This window comes from Microplitis mediator, chromosome 4 (assembly GCF_029852145.1).
Source record: "Microplitis mediator isolate UGA2020A chromosome 4, iyMicMedi2.1, whole genome shotgun sequence".
Classification (NCBI taxonomy): Eukaryota; Metazoa; Arthropoda; class Insecta; order Hymenoptera; family Braconidae; genus Microplitis; species Microplitis mediator.
The window spans coordinates 12375955-12400371 of record NC_079972.1 but is presented as its reverse complement, the minus strand read 5'-3'; the positions used below and the strand labels follow the sequence as shown (position 1 = coordinate 12400371).

Below are 24417 nucleotides of genomic sequence, written 5' to 3'. Positions count from 1 at the left end.
ATATTTTTATTAGCTTTATTATAAAACATATAAGTATTAATTATTATTTTAAAATTAGATTGTACAGTAATTATTTAATTAAAATTACATGATAATTTTATTACGGAAGATAAGCTTCGAGTGTTGACATTTTTTCATTTTCATCAACAGCTCCCACAGCGCAAGCAAGTAACGTTTGTACATCTTGTGGCTCATTACCACCGAAAATGTAACCATTGGCTTTATCAATCGCATTCTTAACTTGCAGAAGGAGATTCTGATTAGCAACATCTAGTGGTAAAAAACTTACAAGACTGTAATCTTCGACTAATGATACCAGTGCTCCATTTAATTTTTTGTATCTAAAATCACCGAAATTAATTGATTAATTAATTAATTAATTTTATCTCATCAATCATAAAATTTACTAATCAATTAACGTAAAATAATTACTTGGCTGTCGATGGATCCTCATCGAGTTTATCCAGTAAATAATTCAAATCCAATACTTCGGTATAAAAGTCAATATTAAACGCCAGTCTGTCTTCGTATTTTTTTAGTTGATCCAATTTGGTCATAACATTAACGTGAGGTAGTCCTAATTGTAGCATCGTACTTGTGCAAACAACTAGTGAAGATAAATATTTACCTAAAAATTTAATTAATTTAATTTATACGTGATTAAATGTAGAAATTTAATTACCAGAGTAATGAGTTATGAAATTAACCTGGATCACTGCAGTGATGAGAATCAATTAAATAAACACTACACAGACGCACTAAATTTTGGTTCAATTTTTCGGCAATCGCAGCTACTGATTTATGATGAGTGTACAATTCAATCTAAAAAAAATTACTTTAGTAAAACTTAAAGAAATTTCGGGTGTGCGAATAGTTCGAAACTTTCTAAAGTATTCGTGAGTTCTCGATTGTTCGAAAATTTATAAACAATTCAAAAATTTTCTTTCGAACGACTTGAAATTGTAATAATTTTTCAATAATTCAAATTTTTCTCAGAGGTAAGTAGAACTTAGACACGAATCTACGAAAAAATTATTTTTACTTTAAATAGTCAGCTCTCCATTAAATAAAAATTGGATATTTGAAAGTTGATCAGAATTTTCTCGATTTGAAAAGCTACAAATAATTTAAAAACTTTCGAATAAATCTAAAATTGCGGCGAATAATTCGATTTGAATTTCGAATCGAAAAGTTGTGTTCGATTCGAACCCAAATAAAATGAAATTTAATTGTTAATAATTACTTGGCCCGGACAATCAAAGATAAGATAATAATCTTTTAAATTAAGAATTTTTTCAATCAACCAATTGACATTAGCTTCCAAAAATTCCATGCAATACATCAATCCACCATTAGGTCCAAGCTGATATTTATTCATAACATCGTCCAGTTTTATTAAGTCCGCAATATCCACTGCTGTCTTGTACTCCATGTTATCATTTGCTGGATCTATTTAATAACAAATATAACAGTCAATAATCATTCCCTGATAGCCAAGTTGGTGAGAAACAGGCGTCAAACTAACAGTCGCAACTAGACGCCAAGTTGGCCGCAAAAATTGGTATTTCCAAAGTTGATAGACACTTTCTGAGAAAGTTGGTTGCAAAAGCTGTCAATCCATAAGTTGACGGAAAGTTGCCTTCAATTTTCTCAGCAACCTGCTTTCGAATTCCGGCTCTTCCCTGGCGTCAACTTTCTCAGAAAGTTGGCGGTAACTTGTAGCCAAAAGTTGCAAAAGCTAGAGTTGTCGACAAATTGTCATCAAGTTGGTCGCAAACTAATGAATACCAACAATCTGACGACTCGTGCTATCAGGGTTAATAAAAAAATAATTAACAACTTACCAATATTTATGACAGCAACTTTCCTTCCCATTTTTTCCAAAAAATTACACATCGCATTGCAGTAAGTTGTCTTCCCGCTTCCGGGTGGTCCGATGACCAATTGTCCGAATATTAAAGACATTATTGACAATAATAAAAATAATTACAGTTACCAAGCTTTTAATTTGTTAATAGTAGCAACTATAGTCTTCAGTGTACTCAAGTCGTGATCTTTCAGAGCAATTGACAGCAGTAATGGCCTGTCAATATTAATAGCTTCAGCTATATAGCGAACAGCTGCATGAACTTCTTCAGTATCTTTGCCAAATATTACGCTAGATAATTAATTTATTAATTAATTAAAACCATTCTAGACAGTGCCCCCACTTTTTAAAAATTTTCAATGACAACTGTCACAAGTGTCAAAATTTTATCAATTAATTGAAAATAATAAAAGCATTAATTGAAAAATTTTGATAATTATGACAGTTGTGATTGAAAATTTTTTAAAAGTGGGCGCACTGTCTAAGACTGCCCTTAATTTCGATAATTTTATTTGTTGTAAATAATTAACACTTACTGAGTAGAATAAGTGTCGCTATTGAATTGATTCAGAGATGATTCACGTGTCACTGTTACCATAGATCCAAATTTTTTAAATTGTGTTACGATGATAAACAAGCGGTTTCTAAAAATAATTTATTTACATACTTGTAATTATAAAATGCTAGTTAATTAATAAATAAATAATAAATTTACTTGTAAACTTTGAGGGCGATATCGGTATGATTGCCATTAATTAAAATTCCACAGTCATTATTAGACATTTTTTATGTTCATTTCTGTTTATTAATTTCAAAAATGAATTGCTAAATTATATACTTAGTATTGTCATCCCAACAAGAGAATGCACCTCGGGTGTCGTCGGTTTTTACTCCCACTCTGGGTGTTTTATGTGTTAAATGTTCTCCCACTTTTCTGTGCGCATGCGCAATTCATAAGTGTTCGGTGGTGGGGGCAATTTCCGAGGTGCATTCTCTTACTGGGACCACTTTACACTACAGCTTCAGTGTAAATTTTTTAAAAGGTTATGGTTTAAAAAATTTAATAAATTAAGAGAAATGCGTGTGCGTAAATATTTTTTAAATAACTCTGAAGTTAGCGGGCAATTAAAAATTTTCAAATTTTTTTTTCACCGAATCGTTTACAAGAAAAAAAAACTAAAAATATACACATGTAGAAAATTAAAAAAACTATAAGTGCAATTTTTTCAAATATTCTTTTTTATACTTTATCGTTTAGAAAAAAAAATTCAAAAGTTATTAGACGTCGGCTAACTTCATTATCGTGTTTTTAAAAACTGCGCACTCGCATAGAATTTTTTTTTTCATCTAAAATTTATATTTTTCTCTCTTATACTTTTATATATTTCATATTTGTTGTCTCACAATAAAAAGTAGTATAAATTAAACTATAGAATGTTGATATTTTGTATATTTTGTTGTCGACTCGAGTTGCCGCCAAATTTTAGCCTAAAAAAAATAATGAAAATTTAATCCGGCATTAAATTTTATAAATTATTTATTTTTCCTAGATATTTAAGTCGCGAGATAGTTAATAATATTAAAATTACATAACAAAGCAGTTAGAAATATATGAAACATGTCAAATAAATATTTTCAAGACCTAAATTTATTGAACAATCAAGTCTTCCATGGCATAACAGAAAATGCCGTTTTTCCCGATCACGTAATTAAATTACTTATATTTTATTCTTAGTAAAATTCATTTAAAAAGTTTGTTAATTACATATTTAATTTACAGTTAAATGAAATCGAATATCGGCCGAGAACTCTGATAGACGAAACGTTGGAGATAATCGATCCTACACCAAATGTCTACACGATGTTCGTGCAATTCAACGAGAAATTTTTTTGGAATGAGTTGGTTGCTGTCCAAGTTCGATGGAGCACTCGAATGACAACGTAATTATTTTTTAAAATTTATATTTTGTTGAAAATAAAGAAATCACAGTCAGGAAACCGACAAAACGTTGTACAAAAATTAAAAATAAACGTTAAATACCCAGATAGCAAAATGACGTCTTAATGAGTTCTGAATGAATTCCCATTTATGATTTCGACGTCTCATCAATATCTTAAAGAAGTCTTTAAGAAGTTCTCAAGATGTCAAATGAACCACCTAGCGAACTCAGTAAGACTTTAAAAAGAGATCTTTTTTCTGACTTCGCAAATAACACTTCAGTTTGAACTTACCATTACGTCTTCAAGGAGCTCCTAATTTTGACTTCAAAGAAGTTTAAAAAAGAATACATTTAGTCGTCACAAAACTTACGTCTTATTAATGAAGTCTTCAAGAACTCACTTAAGAGTTCTTAAAAATGACGTCTTTAAGAAGTCATTACAAGACTTCTTGAGGACACCTTCAAAAAGACCAAGTAAAGCAGTCATTCCGACTTGAATGCTGTCTGGGTAATAACAAGAAAAATTATTATCCAATGAAACTGTGATTTGTTTATTTATATATTTTTTAAATTCATGGTTTTTAAAATAATATTTTTTTAAATAATTTTATCAGATGTGCTGGCACGTGTTCATTTCACCCACGCAATCGTGAGTGTGTTATTTCTCTGAGTGCGCCCTTACTTAAATTGCGACCTAGGAAAGATTTAGTTGAAACATTACTGGTATTTTATTTAATTAATTAATTAATTTAATACTAATTATAATACTTGAATAATTAATAATTAATTTTGTCGATAGCACGAGATGATTCATGGTTATTTATTTGTTACCAACAATAACCGCGACCGAGATGGTCATGGTCCTGAATTTTGCAAGCATATGGAAAGAATAAATCGCGAAGCTGGGACTAAAATTACGGTAATTTATATAAGTTATGAATAAAACTCATGATTTTAAGTGATAAATTTTTTTTACAAGCAGATTTATCATGATTTTCATGATGAAGTACGTCTGTACCAACAGCACTGGTGGAGATGCAATGGGCCTTGTCAGCACCGGAAGCCCTTCTTTGGAACAGTACGTCGCGCAATGAATCGCGCGCCTGGACCTTCGGATTTCTGGTGGAAAAATCATCAGCAAACTTGTGGCGGTGAGTTTATAAAAATACGTGAACCTGATGTTCAAAAGCCGAAGAATAAAAAGTCTAATGAAGTTTCTAAGCCGCTGCCGAAGCAAAATACGCTAGATAATTTTATCCAAACGAATTTACCTAAAAATAAAATATCAGGAGACGGTGAAATTGTACTGCTGGGTAGTAAAACTAAAACCGTAAATAGTAAAACTGTATCAGGAGATTCTAATAGTACGTCAGAAGGTATTAAAAAACTTGGTAACAAAACAAATAACGTTTTTGGTTTCGGTACCGGTGGTCCTGGTTCTAAAAGTTCAAATCCAACACCATCAAATACTAAACCATTTACTTCACCAAAACCACCAGCCAACCGAGTCAATTTTTCTGGTACACTAGGAGGAAGTAATTCTGGTACAAGCAACTTGTTAACTCGTTTTATGTCACCTGGACCAAAGTCTAAACCAGCATCAACTGATAAATCAAATGAAGCTGCTGGTAAAAACGCACCTCAGTGTCCTATTTGCAATAAATCAATTCCCGATGACAATATAAACCATCACATTGACTTATGTTTGGCTGCCAATGACACTGATTCAAACCCGCCAAGAAAACGTCTAAAAGTTGAATCAAAAGATCACGAGTGTCCTTTTTGTCACGAAAAATTCGAAGCGGACTTGATTGATCTCCACGTGGACGTCTGTTTAAATCTAGACTCCACAGCTGACAATACTGCAACTCCACAAGCACTAAATAGCAGCAGCGATAATTCTCACTCGAGAGATTCACCAGCAAGACCCGAGACCAATCGCATCAATTGTCCGAAGTGCAATAGACTTTTTAGAAGTGAATCAATAAATGATCATCTAGACGTTTGCTTAAATGAAGCCGGAGATCTAGCTCAGCCACCTGACAATTCGTATGTCAATCTCACAAATGACGACATTACGGATCTAACTGCGTCTCCTGTTAAATCCAAGACCGAAACCATCGAATGTGTCGCATGTGGGCGTTACATAAATATCAAACAGTACAGCGATCACTCGGATGAGTGTTTGAAAAAGGCCAAGAACAAACTTGAGAAAGATCTCGGCCCCGTTATCGTCATTGATGATTCCGACTCCAAACCCGGGTGCAGCAAAACATCTGGAAGCAGCAAATCCCATACCCGCAATACTTACAAATGTCTGGTTTGCGATTCGATGATCAGCAGAGAAATTCCGCTGAATGAGCACTTGGAAACCTGTGCGCTGATCACTTTCGGTGATACGACTCTTGACAGTCCGACAGAAGTGGAGGCGCCAGCCAGCATGGAGCAAAGATATCTCTGTCCAATTTGTAACTTGATGATTATTGGTAAAGATATGGCCGAACATGTTGATTGGTGTATCACTCGTAATGATTAATTACCAGTTATTAATATATATATACTTTTTTTTCAAAGTCTGATATTTATTTATTTATTATTTTAGTTTTTTATTTTCACTTCGTATTTAAATGAAGTCAAGTATTACATAATCTACTTATTTTTTTTTAATTAATATTGATAATAATCTTATTTCTATATTTAATAAATATATTTTCTTGCATTATTTATCTATTATAAAAAATTATATTTTGTCGTACAAGCCGAATTTGTCGAATCTTCTTGCGGTGCAAACTCCGCATGTAAATTCTTGAATGTAATTTGGGAAGAAAATTAAAATTTGATCTTTTGTGAAATGAATGAATGGAATGTTGTTGCTCAGGAGAATGTGAATTGAATTTTTATCCAGTCTAAATCTGAAAATAAAAATAAATAAATCATTTTTTTATTAATTACTTACTCGATAATCATTCAAAATACGCGGGAGAATAAAAAAAAAATAAAAGTGCCATTTAATAAGAATTTAAAACCACAAAAAAAGACAATGAAAATACTGTCAGTAATTATTCATAATTGATAAGTTGTTAATTTTAATTAAAAATAAATGCTAATTAATTACGAAGAGATTTAATGTTAATTACTAAAATATTTTTGTACTGTTTTAAAATAAAAAAATAAATACCTTTTGTCGTTAACAAGATTCCACTCGAAATCTCTAGTCAGTTGGATTTGGTCCGTAAAATTATAGACAGTACCACCATTATCTGGTACTATTTTAATATTATTACTGTCGTCGTTGATATTTAACGTAACTCCTTCATCAGAACTGGTCGCCGTTAAAGCAAACCCTGGATTTTCGTCATAACACTGGCCGAGTACCAAAAATTCACGACCTTTCTGCAGTTTACGCGTTACATTGTGAGCTGACTGTACCATGTCAGGTGTCAGGACACAAAAACCTGTCACACAAAAAAAAAATTAATTTACTAGTTGGATCCTTCTAAATCCTGTCCAGCAGAATTTACAATCAAAAAAATTATTTAATTGCAATCGAACTCCAGTAACTCGGATTCCATTATCTCGGAACTTCCCCTGAATCTTGACCCCCACTACGAGCACGCAGTCTCCCACCCGATGCTATATATTTGTATGTGTCTGTATATTTATATATACATCATTCATGTGGTGTAAGAGCGCATGCGTGCAGTTTACTCTGTAAGGGAGAAGGGGCATTCGATAAGTCGGAATTTTTTATGAAATTTCCGCTCCGTAGACTGACTGTCCGAGTTAATGGAGTTCGACTGCATTAATAATTAATATTTACTGAAGAATGCGCGAAGAAAAGCATTGTCAATGTATCTGTGCAATCTGGTTCGTGTCAAAATCATATCAACAATATCAGGATCATATTTTATCGGTAACTTGCTGCGATTAACTCGCATCTCAGCTCTGGTGCTGTCTTTAGGAAAAGTCGCGCCAATGACAAATTTCTCTGCGTCAGATAAATAACTGCTGTTGCCACCGATAACATCATAGAGAGCTCTCAGTCTCCAGATGAAGTTCTCCATTTTTTCTGGTAGCTAATAAGCAAAATAAAATGAATTACCAGTAACTTAGTTGGTGTAAATTAAAATTAAAAGTACTCACGTTTTCAGATTTAACAAACACTTGGTATTTTCTCAGCGTCGATAACTCTCTGGAAGCTTGATAACAGGCTTCGGTGTAGGGAACGACAGATTTTCCGCTTGATTGTTTGCGGCACTGATTGTAAGGCCATTTGTCCTTTTTGCTCTCTTCTATTTGATCTTTACTGACTTCGCCGACCATATTTAATAGCAGTGACGAACCAGAACACTTTCCCTTTGCGGTTTCAGATAATCCCCATATTATATTCAAGTTTATTGACGCTTGGTCACTGGGTTTCAAACTGAAATAGTCCCACGTCCACGGCATGATTCGTTCTATTTCCACACAAATCTGTAATTAAATGATTTATTTATTAGCAATAGTATATTACACACCAAGGAGGAAAGTAGGACATTTCAGCCCGTGTATAATTGCCTACTTGAGCCGAAGGTGAGTCCTACCTCCGTGTGTATGCAATTTTTCACAAGATTTGCACCTGAAAGTTTAAAGTTTTGCTTCTAACCAAGACAGGAATTTAAACTTTCGGTGCAGGCCTGGTAAAAAATTAATGACTTTTTTTTTACCTTCATGACTTTTTCCCCAGGTACAGTTCTACTGGCTTTTATTTTCAATGAATCAGACACCCAGGTCTTTGATTCATAGAGCGCTGCTAAATTCCACTGTTGCAAAACTTTTAAACTGCCCAACTCGCTTCTTGTCAATGATAACACAAAATTCTTACCACTTTTGGCAAACTCGAACTTCACCTAATTAACATATTTATATTTGTTACAATAATTTATAACTAGTAATCAAATGAAATATAAAATAATTACTTCAGAAGGCTGAATATTTGACGGCTCAATATAAATAGCAACCCCGCAACTTCCTCTCGGCGGTACATAACTAAAGTAATCCAAGAAATGGATGCCCAGAAGTAGCAATTTTGCTCCCGACCAAGTTCTGTTGGAAATAAAAATAGTAATTAATTAATAAATTGTATAAAATAATTATTAATTAAATTAAATTCAAATACTCACTGGTAATTACTCCGGTGTGATGACCAAATATCATTAAATAATTCGTCTTGTGCTATCTCTCGGTCGCAATCAAATACTTTAACTTCTAGTTGTCCACCCAGTTCAGGTACAACTGAATTAAAAACAACCGCATTCTAAAAAAAAAATTACATTTTTAAATTCAAAATTTATATTTTTACTGGAGTTCTCAGACAGTGCCTCCCCCCACTTTTTAAAAATATTCAATGATTTCCAACAGCCGTGACCGGATCAAAATTTTATTCTAGAAGGGGGAGAATTGTCGGAGAATTCCCTAAACAATTAAATTTATTAAAAATTCACTTGTAATTCTTCATGTTGATATCTTTTGACTGTATACAGACTCGAGCAATGCTGACAAATGGCTTTCAATTTTTGTGCTGCTTTTACTCCTCTGACTGATGTGACTGTTCGTGCATGAGCAGTTATGCCAGTTTGTAAATATTCTGTAATAAAAAAAAAGTAAAGGTATTTAATTATTATCGGAGAGTAAATGAGTTGATGAATTATTTTTGAATGTTAAATAGTAACCAGTAGGTGTATTGTAGGATAAAAATAATTTTTCCTGAAGTCCAACGGTGACATTTGTTGGTAAGTAGCCATGAATTGATTGGGAACGTTCAGCAGAATGCCAAACATCGATCAAGGGATTGTAAGTTTCAACTACTTCGGTACCGTGAATAACTGTGCTGAAACAAAATAATAAATTCCATATCATTAGATCATTAATTAATAATAATGATTTCCTAGGCGATGATCCTAATCAGAGCTGACGCCTCGTTTCGACGGCCTATCCCTGGTGAAAATTTTTCAAAATTTTCTCTGAAAAACTCAGTTCTAAAGGTCTAAAGACTTTTTCAAAGTTTCAAAGACTTTTTCAGAGTTTTTCAGAGAAAATTCCGAAATTTCCACCAGGGATGAGTCCCGATTTTTTATAGATTTTCTTAGACGATGATCCTGATAAAATTAACGCGTCGTTTCGACGGCCTATGAGTCGATTTTCTATAGAATTTCTTGACGATGATCCTGATAAAAACTAACGCATCGTTTCGACGGCCTATCCCTGGTGAAAATTTTCTCTAAAAAACTCAGTTCTAAAGTTCTAAAGACTTTTTCAAAGTTTCAAAGACTTTTTCAGAGTTTTTCAGAGAAAAGTCCGAAATTTCCACCAGGGATGAGTCCCGATTTTTTATAGATTTTCTTAGACGATGATCCTGATAAAATTAACGCGTCGTTTCGACGGCCTATGAGTCGATTTTCTATAGAATTTCTTAGACGATGATCCTGATAAAAACTAACGCGCCGTTTCGACGGCATATTCCTGGTGGAAATTTTTCGGACTTTTCTCTGAAAAACTTTGAAAAAGTCTTTAGAACTTTAGAACTGAGATTTGCAGCGAAAATTCCGAAAATTTTCTACCAGGGATGAGTCGATTTTCTATAGATCTTCTATATAAAAATAATTATTAAATAATTAAATCATCTTACCGTAATATCACGTGATTATTGCGCCCATTGAATAAATAAGTAAAGTTCCCTCTCATGGAAAATAACGAATTAGCTGTGGCGGCAAGTCTTACATTTGTCCCTAAATCAGTTACTTGAATAGATTCCATCGTCAGCGGTATATTAATGCGTTGTTGATTTATATGAAACTCCATATTTTGATATATTTGAAACGTATTCTCTGGTAATGATCTTAAATCTAAATAAATATTATTGATTACATAAATTAATTATTATTATTCTAGTTATGACTTAAGTAAAAATGTAAACTTACATGAAAGAGCGCTGTCAATATTAGTTTTATTAAAATGTAAACATAAGACAGCTTTTTGTTGGACGCGCGCTATTATTTCAATGTGAGGAGATTCAAATGATCTGTCATCTAATTTAAATTCTTTGAGAATATCTTTTATACGCACAAAACTTTCCAAGTAATGTGACAACGAGTGAGTTAATCCTGTGGCTTTTATTTGTAACTGAAAAATAATTATTTTATTTTATCAAAATTTCTATTGCAGAAATTAAGTCAAGGGAAAAAGAAATTTTTTTATTTTCCCCTCGAGTGGAAACTTTTGTTACACGACAGTAGTCGGAGATTTTGTCAAAATTTTCCTTGCAATCAAATAAAAATTAAAAAAAAAATTAAACCGTGGATCGCTAGATTGAAAAGTCGGGCCGCGAGTCTTGGTCTGTATTTTGCGGTGAAAGTTTTCAATTGGGAGAAAAAATTTGACAAAATAATCGGCATTCTTTTAGATAAAATATTTTATTCTTACGGAAATTTGATTGAAATGTGTACCACTTCCATGGCTATTTAACGTAATGTAGGCAATCTCTGGTATATTAGACAGCGGGCTTGCAATAATAATATTTTGTACCATTGCCCCAAAGTTACGTTTCATATCTTGATAATCAAATATATAATTTCCAGTAATAATATGCTCATCACTTTCTGGTTTCTTGAGTATGCGGGAAAATTGTGTCGCTACAGATCCACTACAATTTTAAAAATATCACACTAAAGTTAGCCGAAATTATTAAATAATAATTTTCGATTTTTCCAAAATTGATAAATTATAAAAAAAAAGAATATTTAAAAAATTGCACCTATAGCTTTTTAAATTTTCTACATGTGCATTTTTTTTTAATAATTTATTTGTTGAAAAAAAAATCCGAAAATTTTCAATTGTCTACTAACTTCAGTGAAAATCGTGAAAAAAAAAAAATAAATTAATTCAAATAAAAAAATTATTTACATGTGTTTGTAACATGGGAAATTTGTTCTCTCCATAGATTTCAATGTCGTGTAAAAATAATTAACTAAATGTAAATCAGATTCGCCTTGCATGTACCAATAAAGTGAAATTATGCGATTCGATGTCGGGTTTGATTCAATTAATAATTGCAATGCTGCGATGCGCATTTCTAGATATTCCGTACGATTGGCGAGTATTGGCCAGTAAGCTCGATAAATCTGTGAGAAAATAAATAAATTTAATTTAATTAATTACCTGAGTAGAAATTTAAATCGTAGATTGAACGGACTAGACGTTGAAAACGTAAATTCAACCCTTGAAGACGTAAATAGTCGTGAAACGTATTTTAGACGTAGTTGACGCACGAAAACGTGAATAATCGTGTAAATAATCTTTCAAAACTGGCAATAAAACTATATCGGAAACATTTTTTGTCTACAAGCTTCTAGGTAGTCTGTAAGACCCAAAAAAGCTCGAGAAACTGGGCATCAGTAGAGTTATCTTCTGCAAGGCCCAAAATATTTTTCTACAGCTGCAACAAATTTTTATTTCTTTTCTTCTGGCTGCTAGACATGTCTTTTGGCAATAAAATGTTTCCAATATAGTTTTATTGCAAGTTTTGAAAGGTTGTATCTACGATTTACGATTACGCAAGTCTTTGTTACGTTTTCGTACGTCAACTACGTCTTCAAAGGTTGAATTCAAGTTTTCAACGTCTAGTACGTTCAATCTACGATTTAAATTTTGACTCGGGTAATTAATTAATTTTTATAATTCAAAATGTCTTACAATGTCGGGCCTATAAGGCGCAGTAGGCAACGATGCCCAAGCTGCTAACACCCGCAGATGACGTGACTCCTCATTATTCCCAGTAGCGATTGGCTCCAAAAATTCAACGACTTTACCCAGCTGTATATTAGCGAGTCCCTCAAGCCAAATCATTTTCCTATCATAGCTATCGCTCTCCGTAAATTTGTCCATGTAAAGTCTCACGTAGTCATCAAGTACTTCGTCAGGACAGTAAACCAAACAGGTTTTATAAATCAACGTCCCAAATGTCAGTATCCCCGTGTTCCGCACTTCCGTGGACAATTTCTCCGGCAAATCAATCAAAGTCTTCATTTTATCTAAAAACTCAACATCCGGTTTGCGAATATGAAATGGAAGTTGGGTCAAAAGCTGCATTGCTGTGATGTCGGACACTTTTTTCTGCTGAATTAAGTCCATTACAAATAATGCCGAGTCCCTGGTACCTATTTGCGGTACCAGTTCAAGAAACATGTTTCTAATTGTTTCTTCTTTGTAACTTGTACCGGAAATGTTATTATACGCTGTCTGTAAATCAATTCGATCGAATTTGCTGAAATAGTAAAGTAGTATTGATATTGTTGTGTTGTGCAAATTATTTATTTCAGTATCCAAGCCTGGATTCTCTAAGCGTTGACTCAGGCGATCTAGTAATATGGAGATCTAGGAATAAATTATTTTTCGTTAATGAAAGAACGTAAATAAATAAAATCCTGGGTAAAAATATTCTGCCGAAAATACACCGAAAAGATTAATTTGGCCAAACTCTTGTAGAAACCGTACAAATTTATTAGAAAAGGTTGAAAGCTGGCCGGAAATACGCCGAAAAGTATAAATTTGATCGAAATCTCTTTGGAACTGTACAAATTTCTTAGAAAAGGTCGAAAGTTGGCCGAAATTTCTTTGAAAGCGTATAAATTTATTCGAAAAAATCGAAAATTGGCCGAAAAAAAAAATTTTAATGTTATTTTGGCTGGAATTTTTTTGCCCGGGATATCACTGATGATTTGAAAAAATAAGAAAATAAAAATAATAATTACTGATTTAAAAATGTGTTCTTTCTCATGGGTAAATCTTTCCTGTGATAAATCATTATCAGGAAGTTCATGTTGTAAACTGACTTGACGTAATTTACCATTTGATAAATCGCCATTAAAATCCGTAACGTCAATCAGTTTAAAAATTTGTCTTGTAAATAAAAATTGTGACTCGTACATATTTTTAAACGGCTGAACGTAAATTCCGCCCGTCGCGTTTATGAATGTTATTTCAGTGTCATTACCATCCAATTTTACTTTGTATAATCGTTCGCTTGATTTTATAATTGGACTCTGCAAACAATTTAATTAACAAATAAACAAATTAATCAATTAATTGTTACATATAAAGTAAAATATATTTTACTTCATCTCCAGTCGGACATTGCATACGGGGTACATTAGTCCATGTCCAATGCGGATGACCGGTACAAGTACGGGGATCAAAATATTTTCTTATCCATAATTCATTATCTGATTCAATAGTCACAATATTTTCAATGTTACATCTCCCATAATGTGAGTCCTTAATAAAAAAAATATTAATTAAGTAATTAATTAATTTATGGTCCCGAAGTTTGCAGACAATCAACAATTTTTGGATTTTTTTTAACAAATCAATTAAAAAAAAGAAACTAAAAATATGCACATGTAGAAAATTTCAAAAGCTACAAGTGCATTTTTTTTTTTTTCGTTTTTAAAAAAATCCTAAAATTATACAACGTCAGCTAACTCCAGTATCACAACTGAATGATCCTGAAGCTCACAGACAAAAATTTCGAATTTTTTTTTCAACAAATTAGTCACGAAAAAAAGGAAACTAAAAAAATGCACATGTAGAAAATTCCAAAAGCTACAGGTGCATTTTTTTTTTATAATTTATTGTTTCAAAAAAAAAATTCAAAAATTATTAGACGTCGGCTAACTCCAGTATCATAATAATTAAAAAAAAATAAAAATTTGATTACTTCTTGTGAATGAAACGCAACTTCCTTCTGTAAAATATTTAAATCAAATTGAAAAATACTAGCAATACTTCGTTGAATATTTATCGCCCAAATAGGCTCGATTTCAACACTAAAATTTGTAACTGTTCCGTTGGAATAGATTATCTGAAAGGGCTTTAAAAGATCCGCAGCTTGATCTTTGACCTCAACAAGATTTGGTTCCTCAACATATTCTCCATTCCATATAAAACTTTTTAAATCAGTCAGCTATTTAATTCAAATAAAACATAAATATTAAAAAACCAAAACTTATATTTCTTCCTCATTAAACAAACAAATATTATATATATAAATAACAATAATAATTACCTGCATTTCCGCAATACTATTTGATGTTTTAACAACAAATTTACCCTGCATACCCCATGATGATGCAGCTTTAGACGGCGATAATACACCAGAATTAGATTCTGCAAAATATGAATACTCGTATTTCTTCCCGGTTTTAAATATATTATCACCGGATGTTGCTGATATTGTTATGATTATAATAAATAATATTATTTTCCGGTACATTTTAAATGATTTATTCCATATCACATCTATAAATATAAAAGAAGAAATGATTAACATCAGTAAATATATTCTTCTTACTAAAAAATTAAACGATCATCCAAAAAATATTTAACGCGGAAAAAAAAAAATTTGAATTTGAATATTTATCAAGTATGAGCGTTTTTTTAAAAATTATAGTACCTGGGGACATAATTGTGTGGGTCCGTCACAAGACTGATGTCGACTGAGTTCATGAAAGTCAAGAGATGACCTGCACACTGGGTACGTGCTGAGGATGTGTGTGCTCTCATCTCATATCTCTGTAACTTACTATCCGACCAAGTTAAACTTTTTATTGGTGTTAGTTAAAATTATCCCATCGACAGATTATCTTCAATCTCATCATGTCCTCTTTACATACCCATATATAAATGTATGTATATGAATATGAGTCAAGACTAAACATGTTTATACATCAATGAATACACAAATATATAGAAATACATATATACGTATATATTCGTCACCCTACTGATAATTATACAGACAAAAATTTTTACCACATTCAAAAATATGTATATATATAGATAGATAGATATATTTCTATATTATTTATAATGAATTATAAAATATTATTTAATTGCAATGAAAAAAAAATATTCAAAACGAATAAATTGATCTCTGGCCTTTTTTATATTTAGAACTAGTATTTGTATTGATAAATATTTTTTCTTTCATATATTTTTACTAAAAGATACTCGTAAAATAAAAATAAAAAATTATTACATCAATGAATTTATTTGTTTTTTTTTTTATTTTTTAAATTTTAATTATTTACAAATTAATTACAAATTACTGAAATATTTTTAAAATATTTTTTCAAATAAATTCTATACAAATTTACTGGTATTGTTAAATTTAATTTAACACTTAAAAGTATACGGTAATTAGTCAGAATGTACAAAGCATTTGATGTTATTTTTGTCTTTTATTTTATTTATTTTTTTTAAACATAACTACTGATTAGTTTTTTTTTGTTTAGTAGCCTATGGATTTTTTACAATGGTTTTATTAATCGCAAAATTGATTGAGAGTATTCCCAGGCCTCACTGAAAAAAATATAAGTAAATTAATGGTAAAATAATTTAATAAATATTTAAAAATATATGAGGATTATGAAGTCTTACTGGTGGGCTGGGTTGGCTTGATCTAGTTTATCACTTAGTTGATTAATAAGTGTTGCAAACATATTTAAATCTTCAATGGTACCCCCATGAAGCCATGCCCGGGGTAGAGTAGTCATAATCTAAGAAAAATATTTATAAATAATTAGATTAATTGGAACAAAAGTATATTTATATAAATTTATTAACAACTTAACAGTAGAGAAAATAAAAAAATAATTTACCATGTTCGCTTTATTTAAAGCGTCTACTGCTGGAGAAAATCTTAATCCTGCTAAAAGATAGCGGTTGAGTAATGAAGTTATTGCTAATAATTTCAATTGATTGTCGCCAAGTAATCCTTGCCAACTTAATATATTTCTCAGTAATTTAACGGCCATTGTAAATTGTCTTTGAAAGAACGGATGTTTAGGATCCAAAATTCTGTAACGATATTTAAATTTAAATTAAAATTTGAATATTGTGTGCTGCAAAAAAATTGCAGAGTGAATGCGGATTAAAACTGGAGTAAATGCGGAGCTGATGACTGTTTTTTTAATCCTTGGAGTAAAATTTACTCCGAAGAGGAGTTTATTTTAACATTGAAACTCTTCTCCTGATGTACCTGAAGATCGGAATGTTTTTCACGAAACCAAAATGAAAAAAATTCACGTAATTCGACTGCTTGAGGTGACTTAAGGGATAATTGGGGGTGCCTGTAATTTTCAGTTGACATACAAGCATCTGTGCGAAACATTTTGGAAATCTCGATCCAGTAGATTTTGTACTTTTCATTTTGTTTTTTTATTTTCGTCCTGCGAAAAACGTTCCAATCTTCAGGTACATTGGTTCTGAGTAAAATTCACTCCGAGGGGGAGCTTATATTAATATTAAAACTCTGAATCGGAGTGAATGTGGATTTAAATAAAATCTATATCTCTCCGCTGAAAAAATAAACTCCATATTTACTCCGTATGCAGAGTGATTTTTTTCTGAAACTCTGGATCTCCGAGTGGCAGAGAAAATTCGGATTTAAATGAACCCCGTAATCACTCCGAAGTTACTCCCGATTTTTTACAGTGTAAATTTATTTTTATAATTATCATCATTTCATTGTATATTACATCTAAAGTAGAATAGATTTTTTTAGTAGAATGTGTAATTTACAGAACGAACTACACATTAGTCACTCGGACGAGCAACTTAATTTAACTGGGAGTAGTGATAAAAATATATCTATTGCATGTAAAGAAATTAAATTATTTTTATTGTCTAATTGGAATTCTAATGATATGATTGGTAAGAATAATTAATTATAATGATAATTCATAATTCAAAATTAACTCTGTCTTAAAATTTTTAATTTAATTACTGTAATTAATTAATAATTATTTTTATATTCCGCAGGTTTAAACGGAGTAGAAATAATAAATGACAAAGTTTTAATTATTCCAGCATCACAATTATCAATAAATGTAAAAATAAATATAAAAATAATAAACTTACTTTGGAAAAATAGGCATAAATACGTCATTGTCAATGGCAGCTTTTATTTTTTCTAAGATAGCAGTGAAAAGCAGCTGTAACTGTTTACTTTTCTCGTTAAGATTAGGATAGTCTATGATAAGACGACGGACGGTACCAACGAGTCGTAAAGTTTGTGATGTGGACATTGGGTCCCATATTTTCTCCACAATAGCTGTTTAAAATAGAAAAAATAAATATAAACAAACAAACAAATAGAATAAAAATTATCAATATCCAAATAAAGACGGCGCGTAAAAAATTTATTTATAATAAAACGAAATTTAAAAAGTAACTTACAAGTTAATTTTGGAATAACTATTTTTTCGATAGCTAGTGGTATTAATCTGACATCTGGATCACGCCTGAGAGATTCTTCTGTTTCTTTTTGATCCAACGCGTAGAGTAGTAATGAATTATACCACTTGGTACGTTCTAAATCAGTACTTTCCTGTTGAAAATAAATATATTTTAATTTTTATCGGATGATTAAATCAACCAGAAGATTCATAAAACCTTAGCAAAGTTAATAGTAATAATTTAAAATTAAAATAATAACCATTAACGGATTCCATGTAATAAGTTGTAATCGCACAATTGGTGAAATCATTTTCGGAATACATAATGAAACATAAGCCTCTGTATAAGCCTCCATGTCTGTTTCTCTCCAGGATTCTAATTTAGATAAAATGCCTCGGACGGTACAAAAGTCATCCATAACGTCAGAAAAAATATCTCTGCTTTCTTCGTCAATTTCCTCTGTAATTAAATTTAAATAGTATATTGTGTTACGAGGGATGAAACAACGATTTCAGACCAGGGTCAAGTTGGCTGACATCGTGTTTTATTGAGTTACACACAATATTTTCCATGATTACCTGCATTGGAACTTAAAGTTCCAGTGTCAGCAGCCAGTCATAAACAAGTCAATTTAAGACCAATGGTGCGATCAACTATTAAATTGTCATTTGCAATTTATAATTAAGGGCATTCTCAGTGCCCCCCACTTTTCAAAAATTATTTAATGATCTTGAACTGTCAACAATATTAAAATTTTATTAATTAATTTAAAAAAAAATTAAACCATTAATTAAAAAAAGGATAACGCAGTTATAATTTCACTGAGATATATATTCTTAAAAAAATTAATGACAGTCGTTATCAACTAGGAGTTAAATAAAATTTGTTAAATAAATTTTAGTCTAAAAAATTTGACATTCAAAATTATAATGTTGACATGAAGATTTTACTGAAATTTATTTAACAAATTTCGTTTATTCCCGAATTGATATAAACTGTAAATAATTTTTTTAAAAATCAATGTCTCGGCGGAATTGTAACTGCGTTGTCCGTTTTTCAATTTATGCTTTAACTTTTTCTTAATTCATTTTAAAAATTTTAATACGGTCATTACAATTTAAAATTATTTAATATTTTGAATAAGTGGGGGGCACCGTCTGAGAATCATCTTAAGCAGAAACTATAAATACTATTTATAATTCACAATAATTTTTATAAAACTTAATCGCAGTCAGAACTGTCATTTACGTAAATAAAATTAATGATTTAAAATTACTGTTAAATAAATGACAAGAATCAGAGTTTAAACTGCGAATGTCTTCAGTCAGCGGGCAGAAAAATTATTCGTTTGTTCCCAAGGGACGAAACAAGTTTGTTTCTGCTCGCTGACTCAAGGCATTCAAAATTTACGCGCTTCCAAATAATTAATTCGCGGAATTGGACTGAAATTATCTTCCATTGGCTGTAGAGACACTGAAACTTTAAGTTTCGATGCTGGTACCATAAAAGATTTTTAATTTAAATAATTGAAACCTTTCGCTTGTTTAAAAGCAAGATTTTGTTGCTCAGTAACTTCATCGTCACTCGACATCCCGTCATTATGTTTCGGGACATTTTGCATGAGTTCGCGAGCTCTGCGTCGTCGTGCTCGTCGGCCTTCACGTTCGGTTGCCCGTCGAATACGCGCGTCATCTTCTGGGCCTCTTCTCATAACTTGTCCTCCTGATTATCATAAAAAAAAATAAGAAAACATTTAATAAAAATATTTTTTTTTATCCTCAATAATAAAAAACAAGAGTACGAATGTAAAAATATCTACGGGTCGCATAATACGTAATCATAAAAATAAATAAATAACTGACTCGAAGCGGAAGTGATTTCTTCAGTTTGATCGCGTGTGTCCTGACGACGTCGTTCCATAAGTTCAGTAGAACGTTCGCTGTACAAATTTAGCCACCGCTGCTCCAGTCCGATCACCATTGGCAGCTAACAGAAAAAAATTTTTTATTATTATCACCGAATATTCCACTTATTAATTGACTATGGAAATTAACAATACTCTGTTATAATTTATATATTTAAAATATAAATTTAATTACAGGAGTTTCCAGCTAAGTTCCAAAGTCACAGTAATTAATAAAAGAAGCATTTTACTTGGGTATTTATACGCGATAAGTTGCAATACTCACCCAATTTATTTAAATAATTTATTTTTATTAAATTATTAAAAAAAAAAAAACAACTTATTTCTAACACTATGTAAATAAATACAGAGAAGATTGAGACCCCTGGCAATTAAATTAAAATTTGTAAATGCGTACTAATTAAAAAATTAATTATACTTAATTTCAAAGCATCGTAAAATAGATGGAGAATAAATTTGTTTTTTTATGATAAACAATCACGCGATTAATATCGCGAGCAAGTAAAAAGAAAGTAACGTAACATCGTGAAAACCCACCTTCTCATCAAGACACTCTACCAAGTCAGTGACATACCCACGCAACTCTTGGTAATATTTGAAGCGCTGAGCCTGTTGAGGCGCGCGAACTTCACCCTCATCCAGTTCCTTCCGCGTCTGCTGTAACTCTTCTATCAGCTGGACTTGGTCCTGCTGACGTTTGCGATGCACTTGAATAAAACTCGACCCGCTGGAGTAGCAAAAAAAAATCAATTAATCAATACCTTAATCAAGCTCTGGGTAAATTATGCATGAATAAATAAATAAATTTATTAATTAATTAATTAAATGAAACCTTGAGCGCATTCTCCCAAGGATTTCTTCGGGTGGCACGGGGACGAATTTAGTAGGATCTGGTGGTTGAATACACGGCGGTGGTGGAGGTGCGGGCATCATGGCCATTTCCAAAGGCACTCCGGTTCCAGTTACGTATTGATTGTTTAAACCCAGAGAATACTGTTGTTGCATAATCGAATCCTGGTGAGCAGCAGCGATCTAAAAAAATATAAATAGCAAGTGGTGATAAAAATGACCATATAAATAATAAATAAAATGGGCAAAAATAAAATAATTAAATATTACTTGAGCGCCAGTGACTCCTTTACGTATTTGTTGAGCCTCCCACTCTTCTTCCTCATTACCGTGCTCACTTTCATCATCAGACACTGCAAGATTATGCATAGCGTACTTTAAATTAGAATCAACATTATAATTATTACTAAAAGACCAACTTTTTATTGGAACTTGTGAGGCTAAAAATGCCTCTCTTCGTTTCTCTTTATCACGCGCTTCTACATTTACGGTCATGTCCATCCGCTCATGGGACTCATCGTCGTCACTACGATCATGATCCTCTTCTCTTATCAATCTCGATTTTCCTTTTTCTTCACTGAAATTACAAGTAATTAAAGTCAGTTAAAATGTTTATTTATATTCATTAAATTAATAATACGTACGTCTGTACTTCTTCGACAGGTATGAAATCTGTTCCCAGCTCTCTGGCTTTCTGACGTTTTTTTCTAGCAGCATGAATCATCGCAGCATCAGGAATGCATCCACCTAAAAATAATCATTAAACCAATTAAATATTTACATGTCAATAGAGATGACGATAAATTTTTAAATATCGGATGCCGCGGCTACATATCCCCAGACAAAATAACTGCGGCAAAATATCTATAGAAAAATTCAATTAGAAAATTATACTCCTTTTTATGGGAAAATAATTGATACTTGAAGTATATTATTGTTATATATTAAAAATATTATTGTATATTTAAATAACCACCTCGATTCTGACGTCCCGTATAGGGGACAATTTTTCCAGCATTGGCAACTACTCTGATAGCCACACCTTTGCTCAGCAAGTTCTGGAGTGAAACATTTTCGGCTAACTTAACGACAAGTTTCTGGTAAGCCTCAGCTGGATAATACTTGCGTGCAAGTTGATGCAAATCTACTGCCGTCATTTGAATGTGATTTGACAGAAGAACTTGCCGTCAATTTCAAGTGAAACTTTAAATCAACTTAACGTCATTGTTTGACAGTAACACTTGTAGTTAAATTAAATCTAAGTTAACAGACAATTTACTGTCAACTTAAAGGTAACTGCTTGCTCTCCAACACTTTCCTTTAAGTTACCTTTAGAATACGGCAGTAGCTTGTAGTTAACTTACGGCTAGGGTGGCTATCAAGATAGTCGCTGTTTGCTGGACCATAAAAATAATTATTGCTACAGCTTTAAAAACTGTAAATTATAAAAAATGATGCCTCGGGACTGAGGAGGATAATATAACTTGCCAAGACTTGCTTGATAATTAGTTATTTAAAAATATCGATTTGACGTATCTTTGGCCGCGGATATTTTGTCGCAGTTATTTTGTTACTGAACTTAGATATTGACAGTTATCTTACTTTCTAAAAATAATTTCATAGGATCTGTTTTGGTAAAATTTTTCCTGAACTTGTGTGCCGCTGAATCATCCTCTTCGTCAGAAGTATAATCATCTTTTCCAGCGACCAACGCAGCTCTTCCGTTTAAAATAAGCGGTGCAGTATTTTTAATTTTAACCTAGATAATAAAAAAAAAATCAATGTCAGTACTAAAGAAAATGTTGTAGATGATGAATATTAACAATAAAATTATTAAAATAATAAAGTCTCTGAATGACTGGGCTACTTGTAATCTTCCTCAATACATTTAAATACAAACTAATATATAAATAAATGTACTAGATATTTAAAGAAAAAAATTCAAGTGATATTAATACTAATTAAGACATCATAGAGATAGCTTACTACTAGATCATCTGTCTTTATTTCTAAATCATTGTCGCGCTTAATAGACATGTTCGCTTGCTCAGAGTCCACTTGAATTTTCTCTTCACCTTTCTTTTTTCTCCTTTCGTGATCGAGCTGTTTCATCAGTTTTTTGCTCCTTGATGACTTCTTGACTTTAAAAACCTCCCCATCATCGGCTAGAAAAATTAAATTCACTTTAATTACAAAACTCACTGGACTTTTACGTCACCTAGATTGAACCCAGTAAAAAAAATCATTTAAATAAAAATTAAAAACTAAAAAAAATCTAACCTTCCTCTAGCTCCTCTCCAAAACTGAGGAGCGTTTGTTTGGGTTTTTCCTTCTTCTTCGGCTTAGATTTAACTGATGGCTGGACATCATCAGACTCCATTCTATTTTCGTTGTCTTCATATTCCTCATTGAAAGAACGCCGGCGTATGTTTCTTTTTGGTTTATTAAATAACGACATTTTTTACCTTTAATTCTTACTCTTTATGGATATAGACTGAGTACCAACACATATAGGGTGCTCCTCCAATTGATTCTTTACTCCAAGGAAAACTATTTATTACCTATGACCTTTTCCTAATTTATCTACAATAAAAACTTTAGGATAAATTATTCATCCGATTATTATTATTATTACAATTGATGAAACTATTAATTAAATTTACACGTTTATCTCAGTTTCTATCACTATCATCATGCAAAATCGTCACCAATCGTCACATCATTTTTTTTTATGCAACAATGCGCCATTTTTTTTTAGTCTCTTCTCGCCATCTAGTGGACTTTTAAAGAGATTGAGCGGGAATTTTTGAATTTTAAATTTACTGACCGAGTGCCACTCGACGCCCACGAGTGCAAAAACTATAAAAATTCAGAATGCATTTAGACTCCATGCGAGTAATTAAGGGCAAATAAGTTAATAAAAAAAAAAAAAAATGACTTAATAAAATGGTAATAATTAGCTATGTTTTAAATATAAATAATTCATAATGGTATCAAATAAAATTATTAAGGTTTATGTTTAACTTTTAAACATTTTATTAAGTTACAAAGAAAGCAATCAAATATTTATATCAAATAAATAAAATCACTTAATGCTAAAAAATATAAACTTAATACTATATAATTAGTACGGTTTCGTTGTTTTCTTCGATTTCTCTCAAGCCAAATGCGACAGCGAAATTCTTGAAATCGTTGTAGGGTAGATAGTCGACGATTTCCAGTACACAGTAAAATGGTATAGAATGAAAAGTCTTACTTATATCATATAATATATTTTTACATTCGTTAAGTAACTTCATTCGTCTCATAGTTTCATAACGTCGCAGCACGATTCTTTGGAAATAATATCTTGTCCTCTTATTCTTAGAGTATTTTAATTTTAAAGCTGTATAAAAGCTTTCATCACTCACTAGCTGTGCAAATTTTCTATTACTTGAAGTTAAGATATCATAAATGGACATTCTTTGATCACCGAATTCGATCAATTGACGCTTAATTATTTCAAATATCTCATCTAACATTGGTTCTGTTAGCTCGAGTATTGCCGTTTTTAATCTAGGTAG

At 31.6% G+C, this 24417-nt stretch overlaps 5 protein-coding genes across 5 annotated transcripts; 1 reads left to right on the top strand and 4 right to left on the bottom strand.

The window, feature by feature from the left end:
• Nucleotide 1: 1 nt before the first annotated feature.
• Nucleotides 2-2717, bottom strand: LOC130666245 (GPN-loop GTPase 2). The gene is made up of 7 exons (XM_057467053.1): nucleotides 2583-2717; nucleotides 2404-2511; nucleotides 1845-2158; nucleotides 1244-1449; nucleotides 708-822; nucleotides 433-628; nucleotides 2-341 (listed from the first exon to the last, which is right to left on the bottom strand). Exons 3-7 carry the CDS (start codon nucleotides 1963-1965, stop codon nucleotides 101-103), a joined length of 879 nt encoding a protein of 292 aa, XP_057323036.1. The 5' UTR covers nucleotides 1966-2158; nucleotides 2404-2511; nucleotides 2583-2717; the 3' UTR covers nucleotides 2-100.
• LOC130667228 (proteasome assembly chaperone 3-like) lies at nucleotides 1993-2650 on the bottom strand. The gene is made up of 3 exons (XM_057468723.1): nucleotides 2583-2650; nucleotides 2404-2511; nucleotides 1993-2158 (listed from the first exon to the last, which is right to left on the bottom strand). The coding sequence occupies exons 1-3, from the start codon at nucleotides 2648-2650 to the stop codon at nucleotides 1993-1995; spliced, it is 342 nt and encodes a 113-aa protein (XP_057324706.1).
• A 581-nt stretch (nucleotides 2718-3298) lies between the features above and the next one.
• On the top strand, nucleotides 3299-6471 carry LOC130666242 (DNA-dependent metalloprotease SPRTN). Its single transcript, XM_057467050.1, has 5 exons — nucleotides 3299-3572; nucleotides 3648-3808; nucleotides 4422-4530; nucleotides 4607-4726; nucleotides 4790-6471. Exons 1-5 carry the CDS (start codon nucleotides 3486-3488, stop codon nucleotides 6341-6343), a joined length of 2031 nt encoding a protein of 676 aa, XP_057323033.1. The 5' UTR covers nucleotides 3299-3485; the 3' UTR covers nucleotides 6344-6471.
• A 76-nt stretch (nucleotides 6472-6547) lies between these two features.
• LOC130666240 (uncharacterized) lies at nucleotides 6548-15425 on the bottom strand. Its single transcript, XM_057467048.1, has 19 exons — nucleotides 15296-15425; nucleotides 14909-15141; nucleotides 14561-14806; nucleotides 13960-14118; nucleotides 13596-13886; nucleotides 12538-13218; nucleotides 11749-11966; nucleotides 11269-11488; nucleotides 10767-10968; nucleotides 10475-10691; nucleotides 9519-9676; nucleotides 9291-9433; nucleotides 8970-9103; nucleotides 8766-8892; nucleotides 8514-8696; nucleotides 7951-8280; nucleotides 7628-7883; nucleotides 6986-7262; nucleotides 6548-6719 (listed from the first exon to the last, which is right to left on the bottom strand). Exons 1-19 carry the CDS (start codon nucleotides 15303-15305, stop codon nucleotides 6548-6550), a joined length of 4257 nt encoding a protein of 1418 aa, XP_057323031.1. The 5' UTR covers nucleotides 15306-15425.
• A 536-nt stretch (nucleotides 15426-15961) lies between these two features.
• On the bottom strand, nucleotides 15962-23588 carry LOC130666239 (PAX3- and PAX7-binding protein 1). Its single transcript, XM_057467046.1, has 17 exons — nucleotides 23518-23588; nucleotides 23135-23437; nucleotides 22841-23019; nucleotides 22457-22613; nucleotides 21499-21601; nucleotides 21274-21431; nucleotides 21125-21207; nucleotides 20838-21037; nucleotides 20543-20732; nucleotides 19944-20067; nucleotides 19615-19803; nucleotides 18341-18540; nucleotides 18082-18232; nucleotides 17764-17956; nucleotides 16503-16701; nucleotides 16282-16400; nucleotides 15962-16203 (listed from the first exon to the last, which is right to left on the bottom strand). Exons 2-17 carry the CDS (start codon nucleotides 23310-23312, stop codon nucleotides 16152-16154), a joined length of 2475 nt encoding a protein of 824 aa, XP_057323029.1. The 5' UTR covers nucleotides 23313-23437; nucleotides 23518-23588; the 3' UTR covers nucleotides 15962-16151.
• Nucleotides 23589-24417: the final 829 nt, after the last annotated feature.